The 27,561-nt window shown below is 37.6% G+C and overlaps 1 protein-coding gene across 1 annotated transcript in view; it reads right to left on the bottom strand.

The window, feature by feature from the left end:
• The window catches only part of MAN2A1 (mannosidase alpha class 2A member 1), a 139,155-nt gene that overhangs the window by 91,805 nt on the left and 19,789 nt on the right, over positions 1-27,561 (bottom strand). Inside the window, exons 4-8 of the mRNA XM_083817586.1 lie at positions 21,006-21,150; positions 12,219-12,390; positions 10,426-10,553; positions 8,404-8,577; positions 3,560-3,746 (exon numbers count right to left, since the gene is read on the bottom strand). Of these exons, the coding sequence (XP_083673712.1) occupies positions 3,560-3,746; positions 8,404-8,577; positions 10,426-10,553; positions 12,219-12,390; positions 21,006-21,150 (806 nt within the window). The remainder of the gene's footprint in view (positions 1-3,559; positions 3,747-8,403; positions 8,578-10,425; positions 10,554-12,218; positions 12,391-21,005; positions 21,151-27,561) is intronic.

Raw genomic sequence — 27,561 nt, 5'->3', positions numbered from 1 at the left:
AACAGCATTTCCTTTATTTTAATGTATTTATTTGAAACCAGGCTTAAAAAATGGAAATTCCCATGTTCTTTTTAGTATATCAAACATAAATAAGCCAGGCCCAACTCAAAAACAATGTGTTAGCTTTACTTTTTTCTTAGATATCTATCATCCTATTTCAATTCTGTGTTAGACACCAAGTTATCTACTGTTTCCAGTTGTCTATTGAAAACTGATGCAAAAGATTTAGTTTCAGAGGTCATATTGAGACTTGGTATACTTCAACTTGATCACAGAATCACAGAATCATCTAGGTTGGAAGAGACTTCCAAGATCACCGCGTCCAACCTCTGACCTAACACAAACAAGTCCTCCACTAAACCATATCACTAAGCTCTACATCTAAACGTCTCTTAAAGACCTCCAGGGATGGTGACTCAACCACTTCCCTGGGCGGCCCATTCCAATGCCTAACAACCCTTTCAGTAAAGAAGTTCTTCCTAACATCCAACCTAAACCTCCCCTGGCACAACTTTAGCCCATTCCCCCTTGTCCTGTCACCAGGCACATGGAAGAATAGACCAACCCCTACCTCGCTACAGCCTCCTTTAAGGTACCTGTAAAGAGCAATAAGGTTGCCCCTGAGTCTCCTCTTCTCCAGGCTGAACAACCCCAGCTCCCTCAGCCGCTCCTCGTAAGACTTGTTCTCCAGACCCCTCACCAGCTTCTTTGCCCTTCTCTGGACTCTCTCGAGCCCCTCCATGTCCTTCTTGTAGCGAGGGGCCCAAAACTGAACACAGTACTCGAGGTGCGGCCTCACCAGAGCCGAGTACAGGGGGACAATCACTTTCCTAGACCTGCTGGCCACACTGCTTCCTATACAAGTGAGAATGCTGTTGGCCTTCTTGAATACGTGAGCACACTGCTGGCTCATATTCAGCCGGATATCAGCCAGTACTCCCAGGTCCTTCTCTGCCAGGCAGCTTTCCAACCACTCATCTCCCAGCCTGTAGTGCTGCTTGGGGTCATTGCGCCGCAGGTGCAGGACCCGGCACTTGGCCTTGTTGAACTTCATACAGTTGGCCTCAGCCCATCGGTCCAGCCTATCCAGATCTTCCTGCAGAGCCTTCCTACCCTCGAGCAGATCAACACATGCACCTAACTTGGTGTCATCTGCAAACTTACTGAGGGTGCACTCAATCCCCTCATCCAGATCATCGCAAAAGATATTAAAGAGGACTGGCCCCAGTACTGAGCCTTGGGGGACTCCACTAGTGACCAGCCTCCAACTGGATTTGACTCCACTCACCACAACTCTTTGGACCCGGCTATGCAGCCAGTTTTTAACCCAACGAAGTGTACACCAGTCCAAGCCACAAGCAGCCAGTTTCTTGAGGAGAATGTTGTGGGAAACGGTATCAAAAGCCTTACTGAAGTCAAGGTAGACCACATCCACAATGATGACTGTGGATGATCATACCTTCATACCTGTGGATTGATCATACCTTCATTATACGTTCACCTCAATTCTTTTATTGATTCCATGTGACGTGATGAAAGAATCATTTCTTACACAAGGTCTAATTTAGATCATTACGCAAAAGTTGCATCTTGGAAACTCAGAGATAAATTAAGACAAAATAAATAAACAAATTAAGTAATCAATTAAAATACATTCCAAGCAGGCTGTCTACATTACTCTCATAGCTTACATATTCCAAATATTTGTTAAACAAGAACTGTTGCTCATATACTTATATTTGACTCCAATAATTGTGATACTTATTCAAGATTTTACTTTTTAAAACTGACCTAAAGATGTGAGCCTTTTTTTACTATTGATAAGCACTAGCTATCTCGATATGATTCTTCTATCTACGCTCTCGTCACCTTCAACTTTCATTTTTCTACTTTCAAATTACTTTCTCTTATCATTTCCATCTCTAAAATATTACAATTATGTTATATTTTAATGTGTCATCATCACAAATCACATTTCTGATGACTGCAGCTCACTTCAAAACTGCAGCATCAAGACTAAAACCTAAGTCATCCCTCTGTCTGTAATACAACATACTCAGCAATTTACAATAATTTTAAACACCTGCCTACATTTCCAGCTCTTGAATTCACAGATGGTTTTAGTTATACAAGGCCTGAAGACAGTAAACAGGACCATAGAATACAATCTCTTTCTGCAAAAACCTTTAGCTGTTCCATCTTCAATTTATTTATTTTCAAAACGGAGAAGTGGCTTTGTAAAACTTTAAAATTTGGTTCTGACCAGTGCTAAAAAAAATAATCAATATTTGTATCTGAAAAACCTGAATTGGATTAAATTTCATTTTTTTATTTTTACTTTTTTTAACACGACATGTAAGACACAGGACACGTAAGACACAGGACACAGATTCATTTAAAGTTTCCAGTCCAGGAAACCTAGGCCACAGATTGTCAATTACTGTGAGGATATACCATGGAAAATACCTGACTGTATTGCAGTTACAGCGTACTAAACCATGCTATCCCGGAAGTCTTCCACGGGCAGGAGACAAATCATTATCTATTCACAAAAATTACAGTAAACCATGAGTTATATATCTTTTTATATCTTTTTTTATATCTTTATATATCAATTGGATTTTGTACTTGAAGCCTATTGCCAGTGGATTAGTAAAAACTAAATATAGATTTGGGGGGATTATACAAATCTCAATTATAGTGCTAAATAAATTTATAGCCAAAAATCAGGAAAGCTCTATTTCCATGCTGCTTTCATTTATTACTCACTACCAGAATGTTACGTCTAATGACCTGGGAACTTTGAAAAGAACCCTCTAAACAGAATGTTTTCTATCTTCTAAAGTATAAGCTTAAATATTATAAAATGCATATGAATTATGACTTTGGCCCACATCAAAGTAGCTAAAACCTACGGATACACAGTAAAATAAAGAACAGTAAAGATATTTGATAAAGATGCAAAGCATTAACTCCATGCATGTTGTTTTTTCTGCTTTTCATACTTAAGGAAGTTTCAAAGAATTTTGAGAACTATGACCACCTACAATTATTCTGATACTGCAGCAGCTGACACTGTAGAAGACAATAAGCCACCTGCACCCAAAAGTCACTTACATACTTTAACTTGCAATATACTGGTACTTCAGAGCAGTAAAATGCTCACTGATGCTGACAGTACTGCCTTGACCAAATACAGATCCTCAGATGTGTCAAGTTAGACAAGAATTCTGATCTGTAGTTTAAAAAAATAAAAAAAATAAAAATAAAAAAGTGGTAGGAAAGAAGATCTTTTATGCAAAAACAAAACAAAGAAACCAGGAAAGTTGATGCAACTCCAGATTCTTTTAAGGTTTGTGCTACCAACTCACTAACAAACGAACCACAACAACTTTGCTGTTTGGATTTCTGAGGTGAACATAAGCAAAGTGAACCAGAAGAGATAAAAATAGGGAAAAGAAAGTATTTGAAAGTGAGATGATTCGAAGTGACATCCTGTAATACGTATCTTTGACCAGCTTTTTAAGTTTTTCCTTTTCACAATGTGTAAAAACTGTACCTGTGTTGAATGTTTCCAGCATGAATGGCCTCTGGTGGAACTCTCCACGGACAGCTTACTCTTCCTCCAGGAAGACGTTTGAAATCAAACTGGCAGCAGATTTTTGGATCTGGACCACAAGTATGAGGAACATCATAGCTATAGAAAGGCATCATATGACAAAGGATATCTGTACTGGATCCCAAATCTGGAATTAAAACAAGCACACTTTTACTATGAGCTCTCAAGTTTGCCAAAACTAAATCATTTCCATGATCTTAATTGAAGAACTGCATTAAAAACATCAGACCAAGACAATTCCTTCTTTTGAATATCCGTATCTGGAGTCTATGTAGAGAAGAAATTTTCTCTGTTTCTGTTTTACGTAATAAAGAGTCTATAATAAGATACAACAAAGATCAGAATCCTAATCAAGCACTAGCAGCTTTAGAAAGATATGAAAAGTTATTTTTTTTCCAAACAGATAAATCTTGTTATTTCCAGAATTTTAGAGATGAATAAAAATCATCTTTTATACTTCAAGTGAATAACAGCAAAATAAATTAAAAATAAATAAATAAAACAAACGCAACATACCTCCAAAAGAATTTTTAAAAATAAAGGAAAAAAACCACCAAAAAAAGGTGTTGTCATTCTCATTTTAGCACAAAATCTGAATTGGTCAACTTTAGCAATATCTCAATTTCTCAAACACACAACTTCATTAAACTACCAGTACGATTCTACATACCTATACATAGATTTTATGTACATGTACACAGAAGTGCATATACTTCTATGCAGTCCTGAGACTACCTCTAAAATCTTACATTTTCCAACTAGTCAATACATCTACTAAAGTTTAGCTCACCAGAACTAGAGATCTACACAAATTTTGTCAAGTCTCACAAGAAGGTCTTTCAAAATTTAATTTTAAAGAGAATCTGAAGTTCCTGTAAGGCTTAAGTGACCCTTACGTTTACTCACATGGTAAAATCCCTAAATACCAATTACCTATTCCACGAAGCCACCCCCCACAAGCAGTCCCTAAGGAGCATGAGCAACCAGGAGCGCAGTGAACAGAGCATGGCACAGCAGGGGAGAGGACCTCAAGAGAGGACCTACCCACTGGCCGAGAAGGAGGCACAAGACCTTAGCCCCACGCCCAGATCTGCCCAGGCCAAGAGCACTCACCGTACCCGATCCTCAAGGCACAATGGTAAGTACTCATCTCAGGGCAAAGGCTGCGAGTATGGCTGCACGATCTGCACTGTCTGCCCCAGCGGTGGTTGGCACCTCCACTCAGACAGAGCTACTGAGGGGTGAAGATGAGGTGCAAACCTCTGACTTCTGGAAGTGCCTAGAACTTTCCCCTGGGGCAAATCTGCCTGCAAAAAGTGTGCCCAGGTGGAAGACCTCCTGCAGCTGGTGGCCAAGCTGCAGGAGACTTTGAGAAGGTTGCATAGCATCAGGGAGGCTGAGGAGAAGTTAGGCAGCTGGATCCTAGCATAGTCGGCAGGGGACACACAGCCCATGGCCAAACAGCCAAAACCTCCCTCACTGGCCCTCACAGAATGGGTGCTGGGGAGGTGGGCAGTAACACTGGAGAGTGGAAGCTGGCAACAGCAAGGACCAGCAGGAGGAAGAGCCTTCCCTAAAGCCTGAGGTGCCCTTACAGATCCACTTCACCCTTCTGCAGACTGAAAAGGAAAGACCCATTGCAAGGAGTGCGTGGAGCTGCGTAAGGCAGCCTGGTCTGCTCCCTATATAACAATCACTGCAACTAAGAAAAGGCGAAGCGGGATAGTCATAGGCAACTCTCTCCTGAGAGGTACAGAGGCACCCATCCGCCAAACCGATCCACTCTTGAGGGAAGTCTGCTGCTTACCAGGGGCTCGTATCAGGGATGTCACCAAGAGACTAATGAGACTCATACAGCCCAGTGACTATTATTCACTGCTGCTGTTTCACATGGGCACCAGTGATGCTGTCAGGAGCTGTCAGCAGAGCATCAAGATGGATCATAGAGCCCTGGAGCAGCAGTAAAGGACTCAGGAGAATGGACAGTTTTTTCATCAGTCCTGCTGGTCAAAGGGAAGGGGATTGTAGTTTACCTAGACTTCAGCAAGGTCTTTGACACAATCTCTCATAATATTCTCCTGGAGTAGCTGGCAGTCCATGGCTTGGACAGGTACACTCTTGAATGGGTAAAAAACTGGCTGGACAGCTGGGCCCAGAGAGTGGTGGTGAATGGATTGAAATCCAGCTGGTGACTGGTCATCAGTGGTGTTCCCCAAGGGTCAGTGTTGGGGCCCATCCTCTTTTATATCTTTATTGATGATTGGGATGAGGGAATTGAGTGCACCCTCAGTAAGTTTGCACACAACACCAAGTTGGGGGGAAGTGTCGATCTGCCGGAGCGCAGAGGGACCTGGACAGGATGGGTCAATGGGAAGGGGCCAATGGGATGAGGTTGAACATGGCTAAGTGCCAGGTCCTACACTTTGGCCACAACAACCCCATGCAATGCTACAGGCTTGGGGCAGAGTGGCTCAAAAGCTGTGCGGACAAAAAAGACGATCTTGAAGGTCTTTTCCAACCTTAATGATTCTATGAAAGGGCCAGTCAGATCTGGCAAATCAACAGATGGTTACAGGACTGTTGCCTCAGACAGGGGTTCAGCTACTTAGATGACAGGACTCGCTTTGAGAAACATGGTCTGCTGGGGACTGATGGGCTCCGGCTCTCAGAAAAGGGCAAGAGCATCTTCAGTCATAGGCTTGCCAAGCTGTAAGATGGTTAAGACGGATTTAAACTAGAGTCACCATGGATGGAAAACTTAAACTAGAGTTACCAGGGGAGGGAAACCTCACTCCATCCCACTCCTCCCCATTTGATGCCAGTGTCAGCAATAGATGCCCAGAGCCTGGAGGAGGGTCACAGGTCAGCAGGAGAGCACCTGAAGAGCAACACAAAGGAATTCCAGCCAATCAGCTTCATCAGCTCTACTCTGCTCTTGTGAGACCCCACCTGGAGCACTGTGTTCAGCTCTGGGGCCCCCAGCGCAAGAAGGACATGGAAGTATTAGAACAAGTCCAGAGGAAGGCCACGAAGATGATCAAAGAGCTGGAGCACATCTATGAAAACAGGCTAAGGGAGTTGGGTTTGTTCATCTTTGGTTAAGAAAAGGCTCCAGGGGGGACCTTACAGCAGCCTTCGAGTACCTAAAGAGGGCCTAGAGGAAAGCTGAGGAGGGACTCTCTGTCAGAGTGTGTAGGGAAAGGACAAGGAGTTAATGGTTTTAAATTAAGAAAGACTAGATTTAGATTTTTAGATTAGATATTAGGGAGAAGTTCTTTATTTTGAGGGTGGTGAGGCACTGGAATAGGTTGCCCAGAGAAGTGTATGCCCCATCCCTGGAAATGTGTAAGTCCAGGTTGGATGGGGCTTTGAGCAACCTGGTCCGGTGAAAGGTGTTGGAATTAGATGATCTTTAAGGTCCCTTCCAACTCAAACCATTCTATGAGTTCAAGTGAGTTTATGTTGAAAAAAGGGATGAATGTTGTTTACATCTTAAGGAACCTGGCTCCCAAGAAAAGTATGTCAACAATACTTAAGAAAATACTCTTTAAAACCTTGTAATCCTAAACCTTTGCATTTATACTCCAGACCTTTGTTAAAAACTATTTTACTACTACTTGTGACTTAAATGTCATTATCCATGAATATATACATTTATCTTTCAACTGTAGGAGTTCTCTATCTCAAGTAACATATCTACATATTATACCAGATCAGTGATCTTTGATCTCTTTTGAAAGCCTTCTGAAGCCAAAACATTAGACCATATCATACACAGGATTTTTATATGCAACTATTTAAAATGGCAGGTCAATTAAGCAATATGTAAACGAAGTGGCGTATGTCAACATTAAAATAAAAACTTCTTAAGTGTTTTTGTAACAGAATTTCTTTCACAGTTGTATGTTTACCTCAGGAAAAGTTTGCTTGTGCAGATTACTTTATTTGAATATTCACTGTTACAACCTCCCATTAAAAAACACAGAAACTGTAGAACTTCAAAATCATTATGACCTTTCAATAGTAAGTACAAAATAAACTTGTTTTACCCTATATTGATAAAGCTGTGACATATTAGTTTATTTTAAAAAGCAGAAAGAAAACCTCCAATACATACATTCACCATATTGCTTATTAGAATGCTGGTACAGTACACTAAGCAAAATGAAATTCACACAGAAAAGTACATTCATTTACAGACACAGCCTACTAAGATGTAGTTACTACATTACTTATGAAACCCTCCAAACTGTGTAACATACAAATTACAAGAAAGCAATTATATTTATTCTAATAAAATAAAACATACTTTTTATATGCTTTTTCACAGGAAGGTGAACCTTTGTTCAAAGTTGTTAACTGGGAGGTAGCAGAACAAACTAAAAACCATAAAAAACACTTCCCCTTCCCCTATAAATATTTCATAAGAGGGATAGGAGAAGGAATATTAGAGAAAGTAAAAACACACATGAAAGTGAAGTAACAGCAAGATCTGAGGAGCAACAGCAACACCACAGCTTTCATATTTTAACCCCTTCCCTAACACACAGCTTTTCCTTTTTTGTTACACAAAAATTCCCCGAAGCTTTTGAACAAGATGATTTTCTTTTTTTTTTTAAAGAACTGCAAGTCTAACGTTTATATACACATACTTTTTTTAATTCTAGACTAACTTCTCTAAACAAGCTGTTCTGTGAGGATTTTCAGAGTATTTATTCACGTTAACTCCATATTTTACCTACATAAACTAATAAAATAAATTGACATAACGGAAAAATACATACCCCAGTTCTGTCTCCAAAAAAATTCTAGTGTCTTTTGAGTTGCAAAATGTTTTTTAACTGAGTAATGAACTCTCTGTATAAGCATATTTGAAAATCCTGTGCGTTTCAGTAGGTAGGCCATTGTTGGTGAATGCCCAAAAGGATCAACTGCCCAACCAGACTTCGGTTTTACTCCTGTTGACAAGGTAAGAAGTTTAAGAGGAGGAAAAGGTTTTGCTGTTCACCCAAACAAAGTTATACCAATATAACTCAAGTCCAAGCACTACAGATAAAATTTCCAAGAAAATAAAAGAAAATGCACAGCTGAATATTAAGCCTCCTGCAGAACACACATTGGAAGTAACAATCTAGAATTAAACAGATAATTACTCATGAAAAAAATCAAATATCGAAGAGGTAAGGCATTCTAACTACATTAAACAAAAAACACTGAGATTAGTGCTCTACACTTTTATACTATTTCAATTTTGTCTCAAACATCTTTACATGGAATCATAACAAAACATCATCTTTTTCATTTAAGTAGTTTCCAGATGTTATAATTGGAAAGAAAAGCTGAAAGAAAATGAACAAATGAAGACAGCTGTTGTAACTTGTTGAATTTTCAGTGTAATTTAAATAATTTTAACCTTTGTTGGCTTTGGGACTATCTTTTCTTTCAAAATGAATTTATTTACTTCAATGGCAATTATGAGAATCATACCAATTACTATTGCCTTTTCCCTGAATTTCACAGAATCAAAGAATCATCTAGGTTGGAAGAGACTTCCAAGATCACCGAGTCCAACCTCTGACCTAATACTAACAAGTCCTCCACTAAACCGTATCACTAAGCTCTACATCTAAACGTCTTTTAAAGACCTCCAGGGATGGTGACTCAACCACTTCCCTGGGCAGCCCATTCCAATGCCTAACAAACCTTTTGGTAAAGTTCTTCCTAATATTCAACCTAAACCTTAGCAAGTAAATTTCATATTAGTAAGTAAAGAAGCTGTATCTAACTCTTGTTTAACTGATTCTTCAACATGGTTCCTTAGATACATTTTTACTCTCTCATCAAAAAAAAAGAGAAAAAAACAAAATACAACAATTCAGTATTATCCTTTTATTAAACTTCCCTTCTACCCCACAGTCTTATAACTATGAGAAGCTATATTTATAGAAATTGCTATCTAAAAAAGAAAGAATCATCATAGAATGGCTTGGGTTTGCAAGTGACCTTAAAGATCATCTAACTCCAACCCCCCTGCCATAGACAGAGATGCTACCCACTAGATCAGGTAGGCCAAGGCCCCATCCGGCCTGGCCTTGAACACCTCCGGGGGTGGGGCATCCACAGCTTCTCTGGGCAACCTGTTTCAGTGCGTCATGACCCTTACAGTAAAGAATTTCCATCTAACGTCTCGTCTAAATCTATTCTCTTTTAGTTTAAGAGCATTCCACCTTGTCCTAAAAATGACATAGTAAAACAGCTTTTCAAAATAATTTAATGACGTACTGTTATCACTAAAATCACTACACAAATAGTTCCAATGTAAAAGGAATTCTCTATTTATGCAACTAACCAAAAAAACAAAACTTTTACAACAACCAAAACAATTCGGTCAACCTTACTGCAAGAATTCCTCAAAGTTCTGAAAGTGAATGAGTTGCCTTTTTTTCTTTTTAACGCAAACAATTCTAACACTATGTTGGGTTTTGGCTTTACAACTACTACTAAAATTCATGTGTTTTTTTTTTGAAAATATCTAAAAACCTAATAAATACACAGAACCTAATAAATACAGCCTGCCAAAGGGAACCAAACAAATAGCAGGAACATACATTTTTAAATAATTTAAAGGCCTTTGTCATGATTTTCACAAATAGAGATGTCAATACTAGAAATTAAGTCTTATGGCTTTCAGTAAGTGGTCTCATTTAACATTTCAGGAAAGAAGAGTAAGGAAAGCCTGCAAAGGACCTGAGAGATATGAAGTAACTTGCTGTATTAACAGTTATATTTTAGATCAGTCTACGTACCCAGGTTCCTTTCTAGCCATTGATGTCCTTCTATCAGCTGGTCTACTACAGCAAAGTAATGAGCAGAGGCTTCATCAGGCATGACCCATCCTCCTGTTACTATTTCAAATTGTCCATCTTTTATTAACCTGAAGAATATATAAATTGTGTTCAGAAAAGATATTTTTAAAATCCATTTCTGAATACCCAACAGGTATCTGCAAGGGACACAATGCCAAAATCTAAATTATGTTACTTCCGACATTAGCCTGCATTTTTTAATCAAAGAAAAAAATCAATATACAGTGATTTTTTTTAATGCCAGTGTGTGCAAATCAACAACAAAAAACTAGTACCTCTTCTGCACATGGCATAGTATTTTTTTTGTTTAAATCAGGAAGATAGCTATTTCATGCACAGACTACAAAAAATAAAACAGTATGTTGCACAGTGCTGAAGGCCTACTGATCAAGATGCCTAGACACTGTACACTTAAAGCACTACTCCTATCTTCCATCCTTAATCTACCATTCTTTTTACTGTTTTAGAGAGCTTGATAGAGCTTCAAAGTTTATTATATCTATAAACACTTCGGACCATCTCACTCATTAAAATGCCTTCTTGAAACACATCACAGGATGATCCAGTCTCCCTATTAAGATGTCAATAAAAATAACTACCATGCTTCCAGCATCAGGCTGTTCCTATAATTAAATAATTTAATCTTGTTAATTATATTGTACACTAGCATAATAACTGCTAAAAGAATCCAAGAAAAAAATACAGTAAATATCAGAAATTAGTCATATTATAGATAATACCAATAAGAGCACTGTAAAATATGCAGCAAAAATAATCTCTAGCGCAGTTTCTGTAACTGTTGCAGCAGTTTAACTTAATACCTGATTTCCCTCAAGAAGGTACATAGTTCTGTGGTATCATTTACTGGTTAGTGTTCCAAGGCTTTTTTTTTTTTCATCTCAAAAAATGAACAACTGTACTGTAATACTCATACATTGTACATAATTCTTTTAATAGTTTTTAAGTCATTTTCAAGATTTCCAGGGTTACTTAAGCTTTGGAGCTATGAGGCTTACAGTACCCCAATGCATCCCATGCACCTTGAAGGGGGGCATGTGAAGAAGGGAATCACAGAGATGAGCTAAGGACTGTTGAATCCTGTCTCGAGGCAAAAGTGTATTCAAAACAGCCTTTTTTTTTTTTTAAGTACCGTAAACTAGATTCTTACTTCAAGGTTATCAAGCAGCTTGCTTTCTTGTCTCAATGTCTAGGCAAATTGTTTACTTATTCCATTTTGACTTGTAATTTTTAAAAGAAATAAGAAGAAAAAGGGTATATAGTACTTCACAATTGAAGTTGCCGCTTGTTTATCAAAAATGCACATTTAAAAAAGAAAAGTCTCTCATTTCATAACTGTGTTGTAACTGAAGAAAGAAGTACATAAATAGCTAGTATGAAAAATTATTCAATTAACAGCACTTTAACATGACTTCCAATAATGGAGTTAAGTTTGTAATCACAACCCATTACAATCTGAATGGCTCTTAAAGGTTGGACATGGAAACTTTTACTCAACTTTTTGGGAAGTTAGTAATTGGGGTCCATTTGTCTGAACAGTTCTACTTTATAAATGAAAAACAGTAAACACACCCAAACAATCAGAATTTGAGTAGTGTGATTATTCTAATTATTCTGCACTACAAGTGGAATCTCGAGTTTACAGTGCAGTCAATTACACACAAAGTTCCAGAACATGCCACATGGAATGTAAGAAGTAGCAAAGGTGTTCAAACCTTTTAACGGCATCCTTTTTCTGGCTATCTATTCCATCCCACCACTTTGAAAAGTAAGAAATCTCAGACCATATGAATTTCCTTCGGTTGTCTTCTTGCAGTTTTATAACCATGTTATTTAGGATATGTTGTGTCTGATCTCTGAAGTAATCATCAAAAGTCTTCAGCCAACCTAAGTAAAAGAAAAAAAAAAAAGAAATGTATATTGCTTTCCACTTTTAGCGACCTGCCTTCTTCCCATCCCCTTCAAATAATTAAGTGAAACATTTTTTTAAATTTGAATTTTTCATGCTGTGGACAACTTATAGTGCTAACTCTGGGAGTTTGTTGTTGTTGTTTTTGTTTTGTTGTTAATTTCTTTATGAAGTTTAGATGCTTTATAGCCTTGAAGTATAAACATACCGAATATTAGGCATTGTACTTCGATCAGCTGCAAATATGCAGATTTTTAAATTGTCGATTTCCTAATGCACCTCATCACTCTAGTCTACCTAAAATGACTGGACTGAAATCATTACTAGCAACACGTTGAAGAGAAAATGAAGAGACACTAATGGTATCCCACAAAGAGTATAAAGAAATAAAATGGGGGTTATCTGAGCAGCAGTAAACCCTGCTGCACATGTCCAGCATCATTTATGAATAAGGGGTTTCGTAGCAATGACTGGGAAAAGAAGTATGTTGCAGCTGCAATCCCTTACCAGGAAAGCTACCAACTCAGTGAGATACAGAGTAAATGAATATCCAACTTCAACCATGCATTCAGGCCTTGCAGTGTAGAGCCTTCCATGAAATTCTTTAACCTCTCCCTAAAACCTTGTATGAAGAAGCACATGCATCTTCCACCCCAGAATATGGAAAGGCTGTTCTTCTTTCTCTAACTAGGAAAAGGAAGCAGATAAACCTGTCTACTTAATACAAAAGGAGCATATTCATATTCTTCACACCAGGTCTTGCATTGCATGAGTGTGCTGCCAAAAGGTTCTCAGCAGCTGTGTTTAAGGAACATACAATAACTACTGAAGAAAGCAAATGATGTTATAAATCATCCCTAAAACATCCATATTTTAAGATTTTGTGAAAGCTTCCATTAAACATGAAAATTGTTATCCAGATAGATCTGACCCTATTAATTCCACTCTGATTACCAGTTCTCCTTCTCGTTTCTGCTCTGTGGATGCACTGCTATTCTAACTCAATCCCAGTCTGCTTAATGAGCATTAAGTTTTTCTGGATGGAGTTAATATTGTTTGAAAAATAACTTAGATTAATGCTAAAGATTTTAGTATTAATAAAATCATTTTAAGTCTAAATTTATTATTGCATATATCCCTTCTGAATCAATATTTGTACTCTGCTTTATTTTAAGGATAATAGATAGATGACATTCATCTTAGGTAGAATTGTAGAGCCAAGGTAATGCTCATTTACCTTTTAATAAATCAAGGAAATATTTTACCAATATTTACATGAAAACAGCCACATGTAGCAGACTACAAATTTATAGCTTTTTTACTAGAAATTTATTCTGCAAGATATAACATCCTCATACTAGCACAAAACTAATGCAGAATGAACTGAAACTATTGAAACCATACTATGTTTTTCATATGCAGTAATATATCATAACAATAAACTATTTTAGCATGCTTTTATTACCTTACTATATCGCAGAAAAAAAAAAAGCACACCTACGCTGAATTAGTCTTAAAACATTGTTGAAAAACTCATTAATAAACCAACATAGATAAAGTATAGGAATAAATGACAAAGCAGCTGGCATAAAAACATATTATAATATAGGAAGAACAGAGTTACGCTTAAGGACTTATTTTTAATATATAATCAGTTAAGCCATAGAGGAAGGTTATACATGGTTAGCATACTGGATCTTGAGCAAGTCTTAGGAGAAGTTTAAGTGTTCATAGCATTAATTGCAAGCCACCAGAAAATCCTCTGAAATTTCATTACCATGCCTGGTACCTTGCACTTAATATAGTTCATTATAAATCAATAGATCTTAAACATGCTACTTGTGGAGACTGCCCAACTTTGCATGGAGCCATAAGGATTTTTTTAAAAATGTATCAAAAGCTGAAAAGAACAATGAATGAATTAATTTGCAATTGCTTTCCAGAAGCTGAATACTAAAGACGTTAAATATATTATTTCACATTTCAGTCCCTAACATCACTTAATCTAGTACAACTCCAGTTCATTCTTATACTTAATAAACTAAGAGCTTATTCCCAAATTGAAAGAAAAGGTTTACCAGTGTATTTGGACCAGGAAAATTTTAATTTTTTAATTCTAATACAGTTTACCTCATTAGCTTAAAGCTGCAATTACCAGAACTAAAGCTAGTTACATCAGCAAAATCACTCTTGTTGGTTTAAATGTATAGTTGGACCTTTGCCAACATGAAATTGTAAATAAGAAAAAAAATACTGCTTGTAATGTCCTTATGCTACTCTTGACTTAATGAGCATTCGGGACTTTGCCAGTTACTTTCACTTTCTGCAAGAACGTGTGATAGATAGCAGTAGAGAGTGTGTGCTGTCAAGCTTCTTGACTTTCAATTGCCTTACTCATATTTATCCTCAAAAGTGTGGAAAGCTGAATCCTCTCCCCTACCCCCTCACACCTCCATCCAACCCCACCTCCCTGCCTCCCCATTTATCATCACTATGCACTTTTTTAATGTTAAAACAGTTTTCTTTGTTGGACATGACAGAATCCAATTCACGTCCAAAAGTCAATGCAATTCATTGTTGTGCAAAAAATCCTGAAGCATTTCACTAACTGATTTGGCACTATAGCTGTCTACACTTTCCAGCTCAATTTTCTTCCTCAAGCTCTACTTAAGACACAAATGTAGAGGAACAGGCAAAGTTTCAGAACAAAATCAGAACACAAATAGACAAACTAGTATTATAGTTCCATTTAACACTCAGCTAACCAGTTCCTGGAAGAAGACACAATCATGTATACTGTTCCAAAAAGTTGAAAAAGGATGTCTTGTTTCTTATTTGCCTATACATTTTAGGAAGCATGGAAAGCTTAAAAAAGAAAGAACATTTGTACTGATCAGTAATCAAAGCATGCTGTCTATAACGGTACTCTCAATTTCCAATGGAACTGTCTTGACAAAAAAATGGAAAAAAAAACCTCTCTAAATGTTTCCTGACACTTTATATGCAACCACAGAAACAGCCAGCAATAAAAACTGAGGTAGCATGTAATTCAGCATGTCAAAAAAAAAAACCACTTGCAGTTTCACATTCTATTCCTAGATCTCACCTTCCTCTACAGTAAAAAAAAAATTAAGTATTCACCACTTGGATTATATTGTATAGTCTTTACATAGCCTTCATAGACAGCTCTCTGTTTCTAGAAAAGAGTATGCTGTGGCTCTGTATTAAGAAGAAAACAAGTTCTAGATGAACAGTAGTAATTGTATTTTAATTTTCCTATTAAACACAACATCAACATATCAGCCAATGAACTTTCAATTTCATGGTCTACAGACTGAAATTTTTAAGGGTAAACTTCTCAGATTTAATTCAACTAGCATTTTTTCATTTCTGCTTTAGTGTTATCCTATGCTGGTCTTATACTTTGGTGGATTAGAACAACAATCTTAATTACTATTCCAAACATGTCAGGAAAACTAAGTCATGCAAAAAACATATCCAGATCTGGTCAACAGAAAGAAAACAAACCTGAAACTCTGTGGTGTATTAAAACTTTATGCTTAAATCCTCTTTTATCTTATCACTGCCATGAATTTCTTAAAGCTATACAGATTTCCACCTGGGAAATAGAGATGATCTTAAACAATAAAGAGGGCTTAATGTGAGTGGAAGTAAGATAAAATTACCGATGTTAAAAATAATTAATGAGCTTTTTAAAAGCAGTATTTGGACCTGATATATGCATATACGCACATACGCTCTCACATGCATTTTTAGTTTGGCAGAAATTGGGGGGGGGGGGGGGGGGGGGAATGAGTCTCCTTCAGTTCTGTTTAAGAGCTGCTTGTACTATGTGTGTAACAACTGCATCCAGCCATAAAGCACTTTAATCTAGTTCAAACATGTATTACAAAGCTCACAAGTCTCAATTCTAAAATAATTAAGTGAAAAGACTTAAGATCACTGTCAACATAGCAACAAATGCTAGAAGGGTTTACCATTTATCTTTGAAGGCTTTTGACCTCATGCTAGTGACGTGCTCTAATCTTCACTGACTGCCTTCAACTGAATGAGAATTATTCCTGATGCTGATCAGAAGTATGAGAGGTACCCATTCTCATATCTGTTTTCCCAACAATGGGTAAATATATTATTTACTGAAGGAAGAATCACAGAGACTCCAATTTTGTACGTTCTGGTTGCAATCATATGGAAGCAGGCAATCCAGATTTATCAGAATCTAGTTATACCAAGTGTTTCAGAGCATCTGAGCACGAGCCATTCCCAAAAACAGAGCTTAAAACTGAAGCATACCTTTCCCTTTCTCTATAGGTTCTGTTTCAAGGCAGTTGCTTTGCCTTTCAACTACATATTTCACAAGCATAACTGGTAATATGAAAAGCTTAAGCAAAAGTAGCCTCAGATGAGAAAAGACAAAATGGAAAGAGAAATGAAAGCTTCTGGTGCTACTAGTTATATCTTTACCAAACAACTTCTTATGTTGGTAAGTATTTTTCTTGTATATTGTTACAGTGTAGGTATACCTTAAGCTTTTCTGGCATAAGGCATTTTCTTTGCACCATGCCTTTTAATCCTTTGTGAGAAAGGAACAATGTAATCATTAGCTATACAAGACATTTTACACCTCTGTTGTAGATACATTTTCCTTAATTCAAGTGCTTATTAATAAGCATTTGCGTACTGCAGACAGCTCCACAGAAGTGTCCTTACCAAAGATCTGGAGATTTCTGTGATAACACTCCTTCCAAAAGCAAACAATTCAGTCTCACAAACATGTGTGGTAATGGAAGGGGCTACATATAGCAGGGTAACATTATCATACCATACCTCATTCTAACACTATTTAATAGCAACTGAGAATTCTGAACACGATGGAAAGTTTTATGCACAAGGAAATGCAGATTTCTTGATTTTACTTGCTGGAAGTGAAAGGACAGATATAATTTTATATTAAAGGCATTTAGATATTTAGATAAAAGTATTTAGATATTAAGATATTATATTAAAAATACTAACCAAAACAGGCCACCAGTATGATGAAAGGCAAAAGATATCTGTGAGATCAATTAAGACTTTGGGCAAGTCTTTGGGGATAACCTACTCAGGAAAAAAGTTGTAACATAAAGAAGAGACAGCTCTCATAACTTCAAAGAATTCCTCCAATCTTATTATTAAAGGGGCAGCCACACAGAGGATATCTTTCAGAGAGCTGGAAGAACAAGTAGTAACTTACTATAGATTTAATGACTGACTTCCTCCAAGATAAATAAATGACTGCTGGTAAAAATCCGTCTCAGAAGCAAAATTCATTATGGCCCACACCCGTCTTTGGAAATCAGCCAGAAGGCAGAATAGAATTGGATGAAACTTCATTAAACAGGGATCTCAAGCACACCAAGAGACATCACCACTCAGTTGTAAAATTAAAGAACAGCCACATTGCAAACATACTTCCTGGTTAAGTCAGGAATTCATACTGGGAAAGAACCAGAAGTTCCTTTAGTGACAACACAAGATGTTAAACAGGAAAAAGGGCTGGTTGGGCCAACTATGGTGAAGCTAAGAGTCATATCTATGCCTTATCTATCTTTGAATAATTCTGTTGACTCAAGAACTTCTTTTTTATTCCAAACATGACAGAGAAAATTGTCATACAGAGAGAGGAAAAATGTCCTTTTATTTGGACTTGGAGAAAGTCCAAGTTATCCTCTGATTTCCCAAACAAGATAAAACATCTCAAGTGTCATTGCAAATACATAGTCAACACATACCTCACAGTGAGCTCAATAACTTGCTATCCTAATTTGGAAGCTAATTGGAGATGCATCCTTCTTCTGTTCCACTATTTTCAAGAGCAATACAGAGCTATTTAGTCTGCTAGCCCCAAAAGACAAATACCTGGCAGCTCTGAGGGAGCCTCCTCCAGATACATCCTGCTTCTTAAGAAGTAGGACTAAAGCAGCCTTTGCTAGTAGTCACCTGGGCCAACAGCATTCTCATGATGTACGATATGTGATTTGTCTAGCATGCAGAAAGAGAATGCAATTTGTAGTGAAAAGTGGTAATAACTACCAGAATAATCTTGATATGGAAAGTGGTTGGGTAACTTCAATACTCAATTTCATGAAATGCGATCGCACTCTGGCCTACTTTTGGTAAGGAGAACTGGTTCTGCAGTATGAATGAAGCACTAGGTTATGGTAACCAATGCCCATGCTCATCAGACACCAAAATGGCGCTGGCTGTGAAAACTTACTGCAGTTGGTTGCCTGATTAGAGGAGGCAGGACAGAAATCTGTAGGTATAAAGAATATAGTAGAAGGCTGGAGGTCAGGAAGCTGAAAGTTAGATCCAAAGAGAGCTTCCAGGAGGGCAACAGAAACTGTTGTTCTGTATGGAGCACTGATGACACAGGCCAGGCAGTACAGATGAAGTTAACCCTATATGTTCTGTTTTGGAAGACAGTTATAGAAGGAACATGTCATCGTTTTGGCTGGGACAGAGTTTATTTTCTTCACAGAAGCTCTCATAATGCTGTGTATTGGATTTTTGATGAAAGCATTGGTGATAACACACCAATGTGTTTAGTTGTTGCAGAGCAGTGCTTACACAGAGCCCAGGACTTTTCATCTTCTGGTGCTGCCCTGCCAGCAAGAAAAAGCAAGCAGGGGCTGGGAAGAGACACAGCCAGGACACGTGGCCCAGACTGGTCAGAGTGATGTCCCATACCATGTGGCATCATGATCAGTAATAAAATTAGGGTAAAAAGCAGTTATTCAGAGTGATGGCATTTGTCTTCCCAAGAAACCATTACATGTAACAAACCCTACTTTCCTGGGAGCAGATGAACACCTGCCTAATTGTGCATGCAGCCTTTGCTTTACCTAGTAAACTGTCTTTATCTCAATCCATGAGTTCTCACACTTTTACCTTTCTGGTTCTAGTTCCCCATCCCACCCGGAGAGAGCACTGTATGGTACTTAGCTGTCTGCCAGGGTTAAACCTCAAGAGAATGCCACGAGAAAAGGTTAAAAACAAAAGGGTAAGAAGATTACTAAAACCTGTAGAAAAAGAACCAGTGGTTATTTAATAACAAACACAACCCTTGTCAAAAACTATTATTTTATGTAACCCATACGGATAATAAAAACAGTAGCATCCCTTAGAAGGGAAATAAAGAGAAGTTACCATTCTCAAACATCAAAACTAGAAAGCCGTGAAACAGCAAGTTTAGCATTAGAACTAGAAGTGATCTATCTGTCCACTGGTTAGGTTTGGAAAAGTCTACCAAAACCAATGGTCTGAAAGTCATTATCAGCTACAGAAAAAAAAAAGAGGTGTTCTACTGATCTACTGAAAAAAGGGGGCAGGGAACACATAGCTCAAAAACACAGGCTCTTAACCTCCACTGGCATAGACTGCACCTGAAGAGAAATCAGAGCCAGAACACCGAGCTCCTACCAAGTGTCATGACTTGAATGGACACCTAAGAAGTTTTAAGCAAAGCTTTTCTAATCTTCTAACAGCATCTCCCCAGCTTCATATGCCCAGAGAGCTACCTAAGCCTGCACTCTGCAGTTTTTTTGGGGGGACAGGCTATACTTGGCAACTGGCCTCTAGATTGGATCCCAATCTACCTCCTCCAATTAAGAATATAATCTTGCTAGCATCACTAGAAAGAAGGGAAAGAGCTGAACTCCATATCCCGCTCTATAAATAATTGAAAGATTTAGAAAGTCCTGTACATTCCTTTATCATGATTTCAGATTCATTAAACAATTGCAGAGACTGTACCGTCTCTCTGAGAAGGTTTTCTGGAGAACGAGAAAGGAAACTAATAGACACAGGTTTAAAGACAGTTCAACAAAAAGGCAGATCAAAGTTACACTATGATTGTTTTCTGTATATATTTTTACTATACATTATTTGAGCTGTCATAATTGTATAACACAGTCACTCCAAATTCTAGCATTCATTCATTTTCTTTTATTCCTAAGTAGATACTGGATAGCATTTTTGAAGTCATTTATGTTGAAAGTGCCCTATCTTAGTTCAGACAGATCCACAGTACTTCAAACAAGACATATGAGGGAGAGGGGTGGTATAAAGAGGAAGAGGGAGATTTAAGTCACTTCAGTTGTGGCTTTCCAATAACAAGCAGCTTCACCAGCATCTCATGGTCAGCGTACACATACCAGGAATATGCTTAGCAGTGTAATTCACAGCTTTTTGGTTATTTTGAAATGACTGTAAAATACAAGTGACACTTCTCCACTTTATTTATTACACAGTGAACATCTATGTGGGATGTTCACAGAAACACAGAATAATATTACCTTCTAATAACACCACTGAAGTTCTACTCCAGTTAATGTACATGTGTACAATTTCTATTGTAACAGTTGTCCCTTGAAGTCCATGGTATTAAAATTATGTATGTTTGACTGCTTTGCTAATTTAAATTTAATATACTATGCAGAAAAAACACCAAGATTTTAACAGAAATTGCCATATATATGTATCTTAATTCAAAAGCCTATAGATACCCAAATCAATATAGTTAAAATATTACCTGGGTCATTATGTGAGTGAGGCACAACAAAAACTTGAAGCGGTTCGCTGTCCCATTCATTTTCGTTGTATGTGATATCAAATCCTTGTTTCCAAACACCACCATCTGGATTATCGAAAGGAAGAATGTCATAGACATCCAACATCTAAAAAGGGGTAAAAGAAATATAAAAATATAAATCCTTAAAAAAAAGTTCTGCAATTTAAACCAAAGCTGTTCTCATCAAATAACAGCAGTAACACTGGATCAGATTGTTCATTACAAGGAGAGATGAATTGTAAATTAATAGAAAATTGACAAATAAAAGCATGTTTCAAGTCACACTAGTACACTCAAGACAAAACTAGGGTGACGAGAAGCACTAGGCAAGCCCTATTCTGCGGAAATTGAAACTTTACATAAAGGGTAAGAACAAAAGCCTTAAGTCACCAAAATGACTACAACTTGCAATAGCACTGGGGCAGGAGTGTGGGGAAAACATTATACAGAAATAGCACATGATACTTAATAGACAGGGAAATGTAAGTGAGGAAAAAGGACAAATTAAGAAAGCAGTAAGAAGTGATTACAATGTGAGAGACTGAGGCAAAAGTCAAATTCACAAAAGGGAATTTAAAAACTATCAAGAAAAAATATTCAGAAATATAGGCAATTGTTATAATAAAGCTCCTTCTGTATACACTGTTGACTGGTACACTAATTATAAAAGGAAGGACATTTCAATCACCAATGCAAGAAAGATGATCTCCGGTAAACAAAGTAACTCCAGAGTAACTCTAACACATTCTTATGAAATTTAGATACCAGACAGCTTCTAAAAGAATATTCTAATATAAGTTTAGACCAAAGTTACCATGCCCAATTTTTATTTATTTAGAAACATTGTCTTATTTCCTAAAAGCAGACTGAAACTGATAAACAATCATCTGGACAAGCTTTTTACTTTCTGTACGATTTTAAAGACATAGTTCCCTTGCACGCTTCTAAAATTTACTTCCTATTTTTGAATCATGTAAGAACTTTACAGAAGAAAAAAAAAATCATTTAACAGACATTTTTCTCAAAGAATATCCAACAAAAGCTTTCAATCTTTCTGATTTATCTTTAACATCTGAAGAAAAGCTATGAATTTACAATAAGTGTACAAAAAAGCAGCCATATTCTGGAAATAACCTTTAAAAAAAAGACAGTTTATTTAAAAAATCCACAAAACTAATTAACTTTAACCTTTCCTCAGCTTCAAAGAAATTGTATAATATGGTCATCTGTAATACCAAAGGACTTCATTCAAAGAAGTTCCTTACAGAGCTATGCACTTGGGTGATAATTAAAAACCTAGAAATACTTTCAAAAGGTAAGAGTTTTAATAATTTCAGTGTAATTCCACTAAAAGTGAAGCACAGCAGAGTACAAGTTTATATATTTAAACTGAGTAACATTAGGCTCAAAACAAAACTAGAACAGAACCTCAAGATGCCATCTTATGTCATCCCAAACAGAACGAGCCAGCTATTTTAAGCTGTTGCTACAGCAATCTAGCAGGAAATCTAAGAGCATAAATTTCATGATATTTACAATCCCGTGGGAAGGAAGAAAAGTGCAAATGAACTACGATGGAAGATGTAGATTACATTTTCCTGTTTAAGAAACACCTTTAATCTCATAATGAATTTGTGGAAAGGAAGATCACCAAAACTGGAGTTACTCTATCACATTTTCAGTATGGACCTTGGTGCTTGAAAGTGTGCAAAAACGTTTGGGCACAAAGTTTCCTGCCTTGAACAGAGGACATGTTCATACCAGGCTCTGATAAATACATGAAGTGAGATTACAAATTGAAACACAAACAGAAGTTTCCTTTAGGAACAGCAGATTTCTCTAATGAAGGTGCAAGGGCAAGACTGAGTGGAAGAGCACCACAGCTGATAGCGTAAGGGTTGGAAAGCAAGCAGAAGATGTGAGGAAATGAATGAAGCAGAAACTGACTTTATTCTTTAGGGGTAACAAAAACTGCAATTACTTATGAATCCTCAAAGCAGGACAGAATCTCCTCTATTAATTAATCAAGGACATTGATTTCATGTCAAAGGCATAAACTCTGGAAATATGGGAACCTCTGAAAACTATGAGAGCACACAATAGCATCAGACACTTGCAATGCCCAGTGGGCATTCCGGGCATAAGCAATGCCTTGGGAGAGAGAAAGGTAAAACCTTAAGTAACATAACCAACCAGGAGACTAGACAGAACATTTATAAGTTACCACTCAAACACATTGTTTTGGTAACCACCTAAAACGACAAGAATGTGCATATAGTCATGTCAGTTCCTTCCCTGGAAGATGATATTTTCTGTATCAACACAGTGTTTGTGATTGCCAATGTAAACACATTGCTGAACCACACATTATAATGCTACGCTTTCTGCAGCCGTAAGGTAGGTACAAATTGTTCTAAGACACACCAGGATAAAAGAGTGTTCAGTTTCTAAAAGCTTTAAATGTTGTGGTTTTGCACTGTAAGCATGTGTATAAAGTGTTTATTAAAAATCCCATTGCATGGGATACTTTTATATGATGATACAGTAACACAAGAATAAATCATTAATCGTAACATGTCAAAAACTTGATGCTTAACATAACAGCTCTGTTATTAAGCAGTTTCTTCCACCTATCAGTTTTGAAACCAGTGATTAGCTACCCCAAGTCAACCTTCAGCAAATTTCTGTAAATAGAGAAACTGTCTTCTATCAAATTGTTAAGTTTTCTAGATTTTTCACTATTGCCTTTGGCTTTCAGGACATGGGCTTTTTAGAAACCTGTATCCAGCATTCTCAAAGCACAGATTAGATTCTGTGTTAGATGCATTTCTCATCTGTTTTATTAGCACAGTTGGAACACATAGTTGGTGCTACACCCAACTTCTTTCCCTAACCATTTTATTCAGAGTATCCAGCAAAGGTATGCATTTCAGAAGTTGTCTTCTAATATAAAGAAGAAAAATTATCAGACACACAGCCTTTGGAATTGCCAGTTTTCACATGTTCAGTAAAAGGTAGTCAGCTAACCATTGAACCTGACCTCAACTTGGGAAAACAATCTAAACAAGAGGAAGGCACCTACTCAGAAGAAAATGTAATTTAAATACATAAAGCATAAAATTTGCTTTCAGAACTAAGATTCTATATGCAGATAAATGCAAGTTGTAGAAAAATAATTTTAAAAGAAAATTCAATATGAGGAGGTTAGAATAAGGAGACAGGAGTAAGATGGAATAAGTTCAATGTTAGGCATTTCTCAGACAACATGACCATAAAAGACTTCATTAAAGTCTTCTCTAAAGATATGTTAACCCTTCTCTCCTTGTGACCTGATATACGCTTGGATCTCTCGGGCTCTATTTCAGGTAAAAATACTACCTGTTCTATCTGCTTCTCAGAGTCTGTAGATAGAGCTGTCTGCTTGAAGGTACATAACTTCTGCATTCACTTAATCTGGCATCTGAGAAAACCGTTTTATTCTACTGACACTAGTATCATAGAACACTAAAGCCATAAGTCAAATACATGCTTCTGAAACTAGAATAAAGAATCTTGCAACCAGCAGAAGCATTCATTGCAAATTCCTAAAACCTCATATTTAAAGACATAAGTATGGGAACGGAAATAAAAAATAAACCTCTTCAGAGCTATTCTCTGAAAGTTTCTTCTAAAATGTACCCCCACATAAGGAAAAGAAAGCAACACTTAACTCATATAACCCTCTGCACAAAGCTCTTAAAGGCTAGCTTCACTGAAGAATGAGTTTCATTAATGAGGCATCAGGAGCTTCACCATTCACAAAATAAGGAGGCAGATCCTGCTTCCCATTTCTGCCTCTTACCTGATGCCAGCTCTTATGCTCCTCTCATGTACCTCCTTGAATTAACTCAGATCATTACTGCAGGAAAATAATAATAAAAAATAATCTGTAAAAAGGCTTCCACAGGGTTTATAAACTGAATTTCAACAGTTTGATGCAAGTGCAAGAGCTGAAACTGAACCAAATACACAGAAGTGGAGTGAAAGAAGGAAATGACACTTGTGGCTCGCCAATCAAAGCTATTTCAGTAGCAGATAGCAAGCAACTGAGGGCACTGTACGTGAAAGGAGATGTTTTTCACGTTACTCTTGTGATTTAAATTGGATAGAGAAAGAAGGATGAGCTGCTAACAGTAGCAGGATTTAAATGCTGCAGGCAATGGAGAGCAGGAGGAAAAGTGACTTCAAAGTTACTTTACACTTTGAGAAATCGTTAAAAAAAGTCAGCCACATTTAAAACTGCATGTCCTGATTTCTCAAGATGACCATGTTAGAAACTGTATACTTCCCAGCTGCTTCAATTTAAACATAATTTCACTAAAAATAATGTATAGAAAGAGGACTCAAGAACTTTTTTTAAACAAATACCATCTCCAGAGTAGTATCCCAATGCAAAAAAAAATGGGGGGGGGGGGGGGGGGGGTTGATGGAATGCAAATGTACACCTGAAAAACTTTCTTCAACAAACATTTGAATTCCATAAAAGTGGCCTACAGGAGTCACTTACTATATGAACACCATAAGAGTTAAAACATTCCAGTGGTAGTGGGTTTCTGTCCAGCCAGGTAACTTGAGAAAAAAAAAATAGATCTGAAACAAACATCTGCCTGAAGAAATAAAGGTTTTGTGTTGAGTCGACCTTGGCTCGCTGCCAGATGCCAGCCTAGGTGCTCTCTCACCACCCCACCCCTCTACAGAGCAGCTGCCAAAATAAGATGAAAAGCTCTGGGGTCAAAATAAAGACAGGGAGATCACCTACCAGTTGCTATCACAGACAAAACGGATTTGACTTAGGGAACCTTATTTTAGTTTATTGTCATTTAAAATAGAGTTGGATGGAGAAAAAGACAAAATCTAAAGCAAAAATCAAAATCTAAACCTCCTCCACATCCCCCGTTCTTCCCATGTTCACTTTTACTCCTTCATTCCCAGTGCTTTTAACTCCTCGCAAGACATAGAAGGGGTGGGGAATGGCGGCTGTGCTCAGTGTGCCGCTCCTTCATCCTTCCATTTTCTCCCTGCTCTAGGGAGAGGTTCTTTCCACAGGCTGTAGTCCTTCACAAACTCCCCCAGAATAGGTCCCCTGTGGACCACAGGATCCACATGCTCCAATGTCCTCCACAGACTGCAGGGAAACACCTGCTCCTCCATAGGCTCTCCCACCTGTTCTAGCAGCTGGAGCACCTCCTCTCTTCCCTTCCTTTGTGATCTTGGTTTTCGAAGGGTTGTTTCTCACACAATTTTTTCCTCTCTCCTGTCTCTCACAGCTCCTGCATAGCACTTTGGCCTTTCTTAAATACATTCTCCCAGAGGCACCATCAGCTTGATGGAAGAGCTCCGTTGTGCTCTGCAGTGGGGCTGTTTTGCAGCCGGCTGGAATCCTCTGTTTCAGCACAACATAGCCCCTGGCCTCTTCTCAGCCACCACTGCAGCCCCAGCCCTGCCAACACCTGGGCACCTGTACACCCGGCACATTCCACCCCCACCTCTGTGAAACACATATTTAAGAACTCTCATTTAAATGAAAATCATAACACACTCTTCACAGATTTGGTTACATCTACAAAAAAAGACCTACAACAAAATCATAGAGAGGTCATCACAACACTGACGAAGGTGGACAATATACAAACACAATAAAACTCTACCCATTGTCCCTTCAGCACATCACAAAACAGATTTCCCGCAAGTATTTCAGTCTTTGGCAATGTCCAGTCTGAGTTTTTCCCATTACCTCTCCCAGTTACTGTCCTTATCATGAATTCCTTAGGTCCCAGGCTGAGGACTACAGTGCATTGACCTTGGCTGGATGGGCATCTAGCAGCCAATCAAGGTCCACCCACCACAGGTCTTTAGCATAAGATATAAAGAAAAGCAAGCAGTGTTAGACTGGTGTTGGAATACAAGCCACCATAATGCTAGGATTAGCAGGGCCTCATCTGGGCCTACACTAAATATCTGAGCTGTATGAGATGATGTCACATCACAGCTCTGCAGAAATTGTTTACACCTCTGAACAACATTGCTTCATGGCAAACACATGTACAATGCTTCCAGACAAGCATTCTGTATTGCTAGTTCAAGGAGGACAAAGTAAGGTTATATGAATATTAGGCTAATACCATATTTTCTTTCTTTTCTAGAATTTGATTTTTGAAGAACTAATTCTTCTATGAAATGCAACCTTTGCAGAAAGTCAAGTGCATACTCTGTAAATTTGCCAGTTACCAATGAGTGACCTTAATACTGATAAATTCTTTTGACATTCCAGTCATGAAGACGTATTTATTTAAAAAGCAACAATTCATGGAATTGTACACATTCCTATGAGTTTTTCTCACGGGTAGAGCTTGAGTTCCACAAGCAAGCTTCTGCAGTCTGCAAGATACCAGTTTTTACACTCCACAAAACACATAATTTTAAGGTAATACATATTAGGTAAAAAGCGATCTCAATCCATGCTCACATGACTTTTCGT

Source organism: Anser anser (genome assembly GCF_964211835.1).
Source record: "Anser anser genome assembly, chromosome: Z".
Taxonomy (NCBI): domain Eukaryota; kingdom Metazoa; phylum Chordata; class Aves; order Anseriformes; family Anatidae; genus Anser; species Anser anser.
This window is presented reverse-complemented; position numbering and strand designations above follow the sequence as displayed.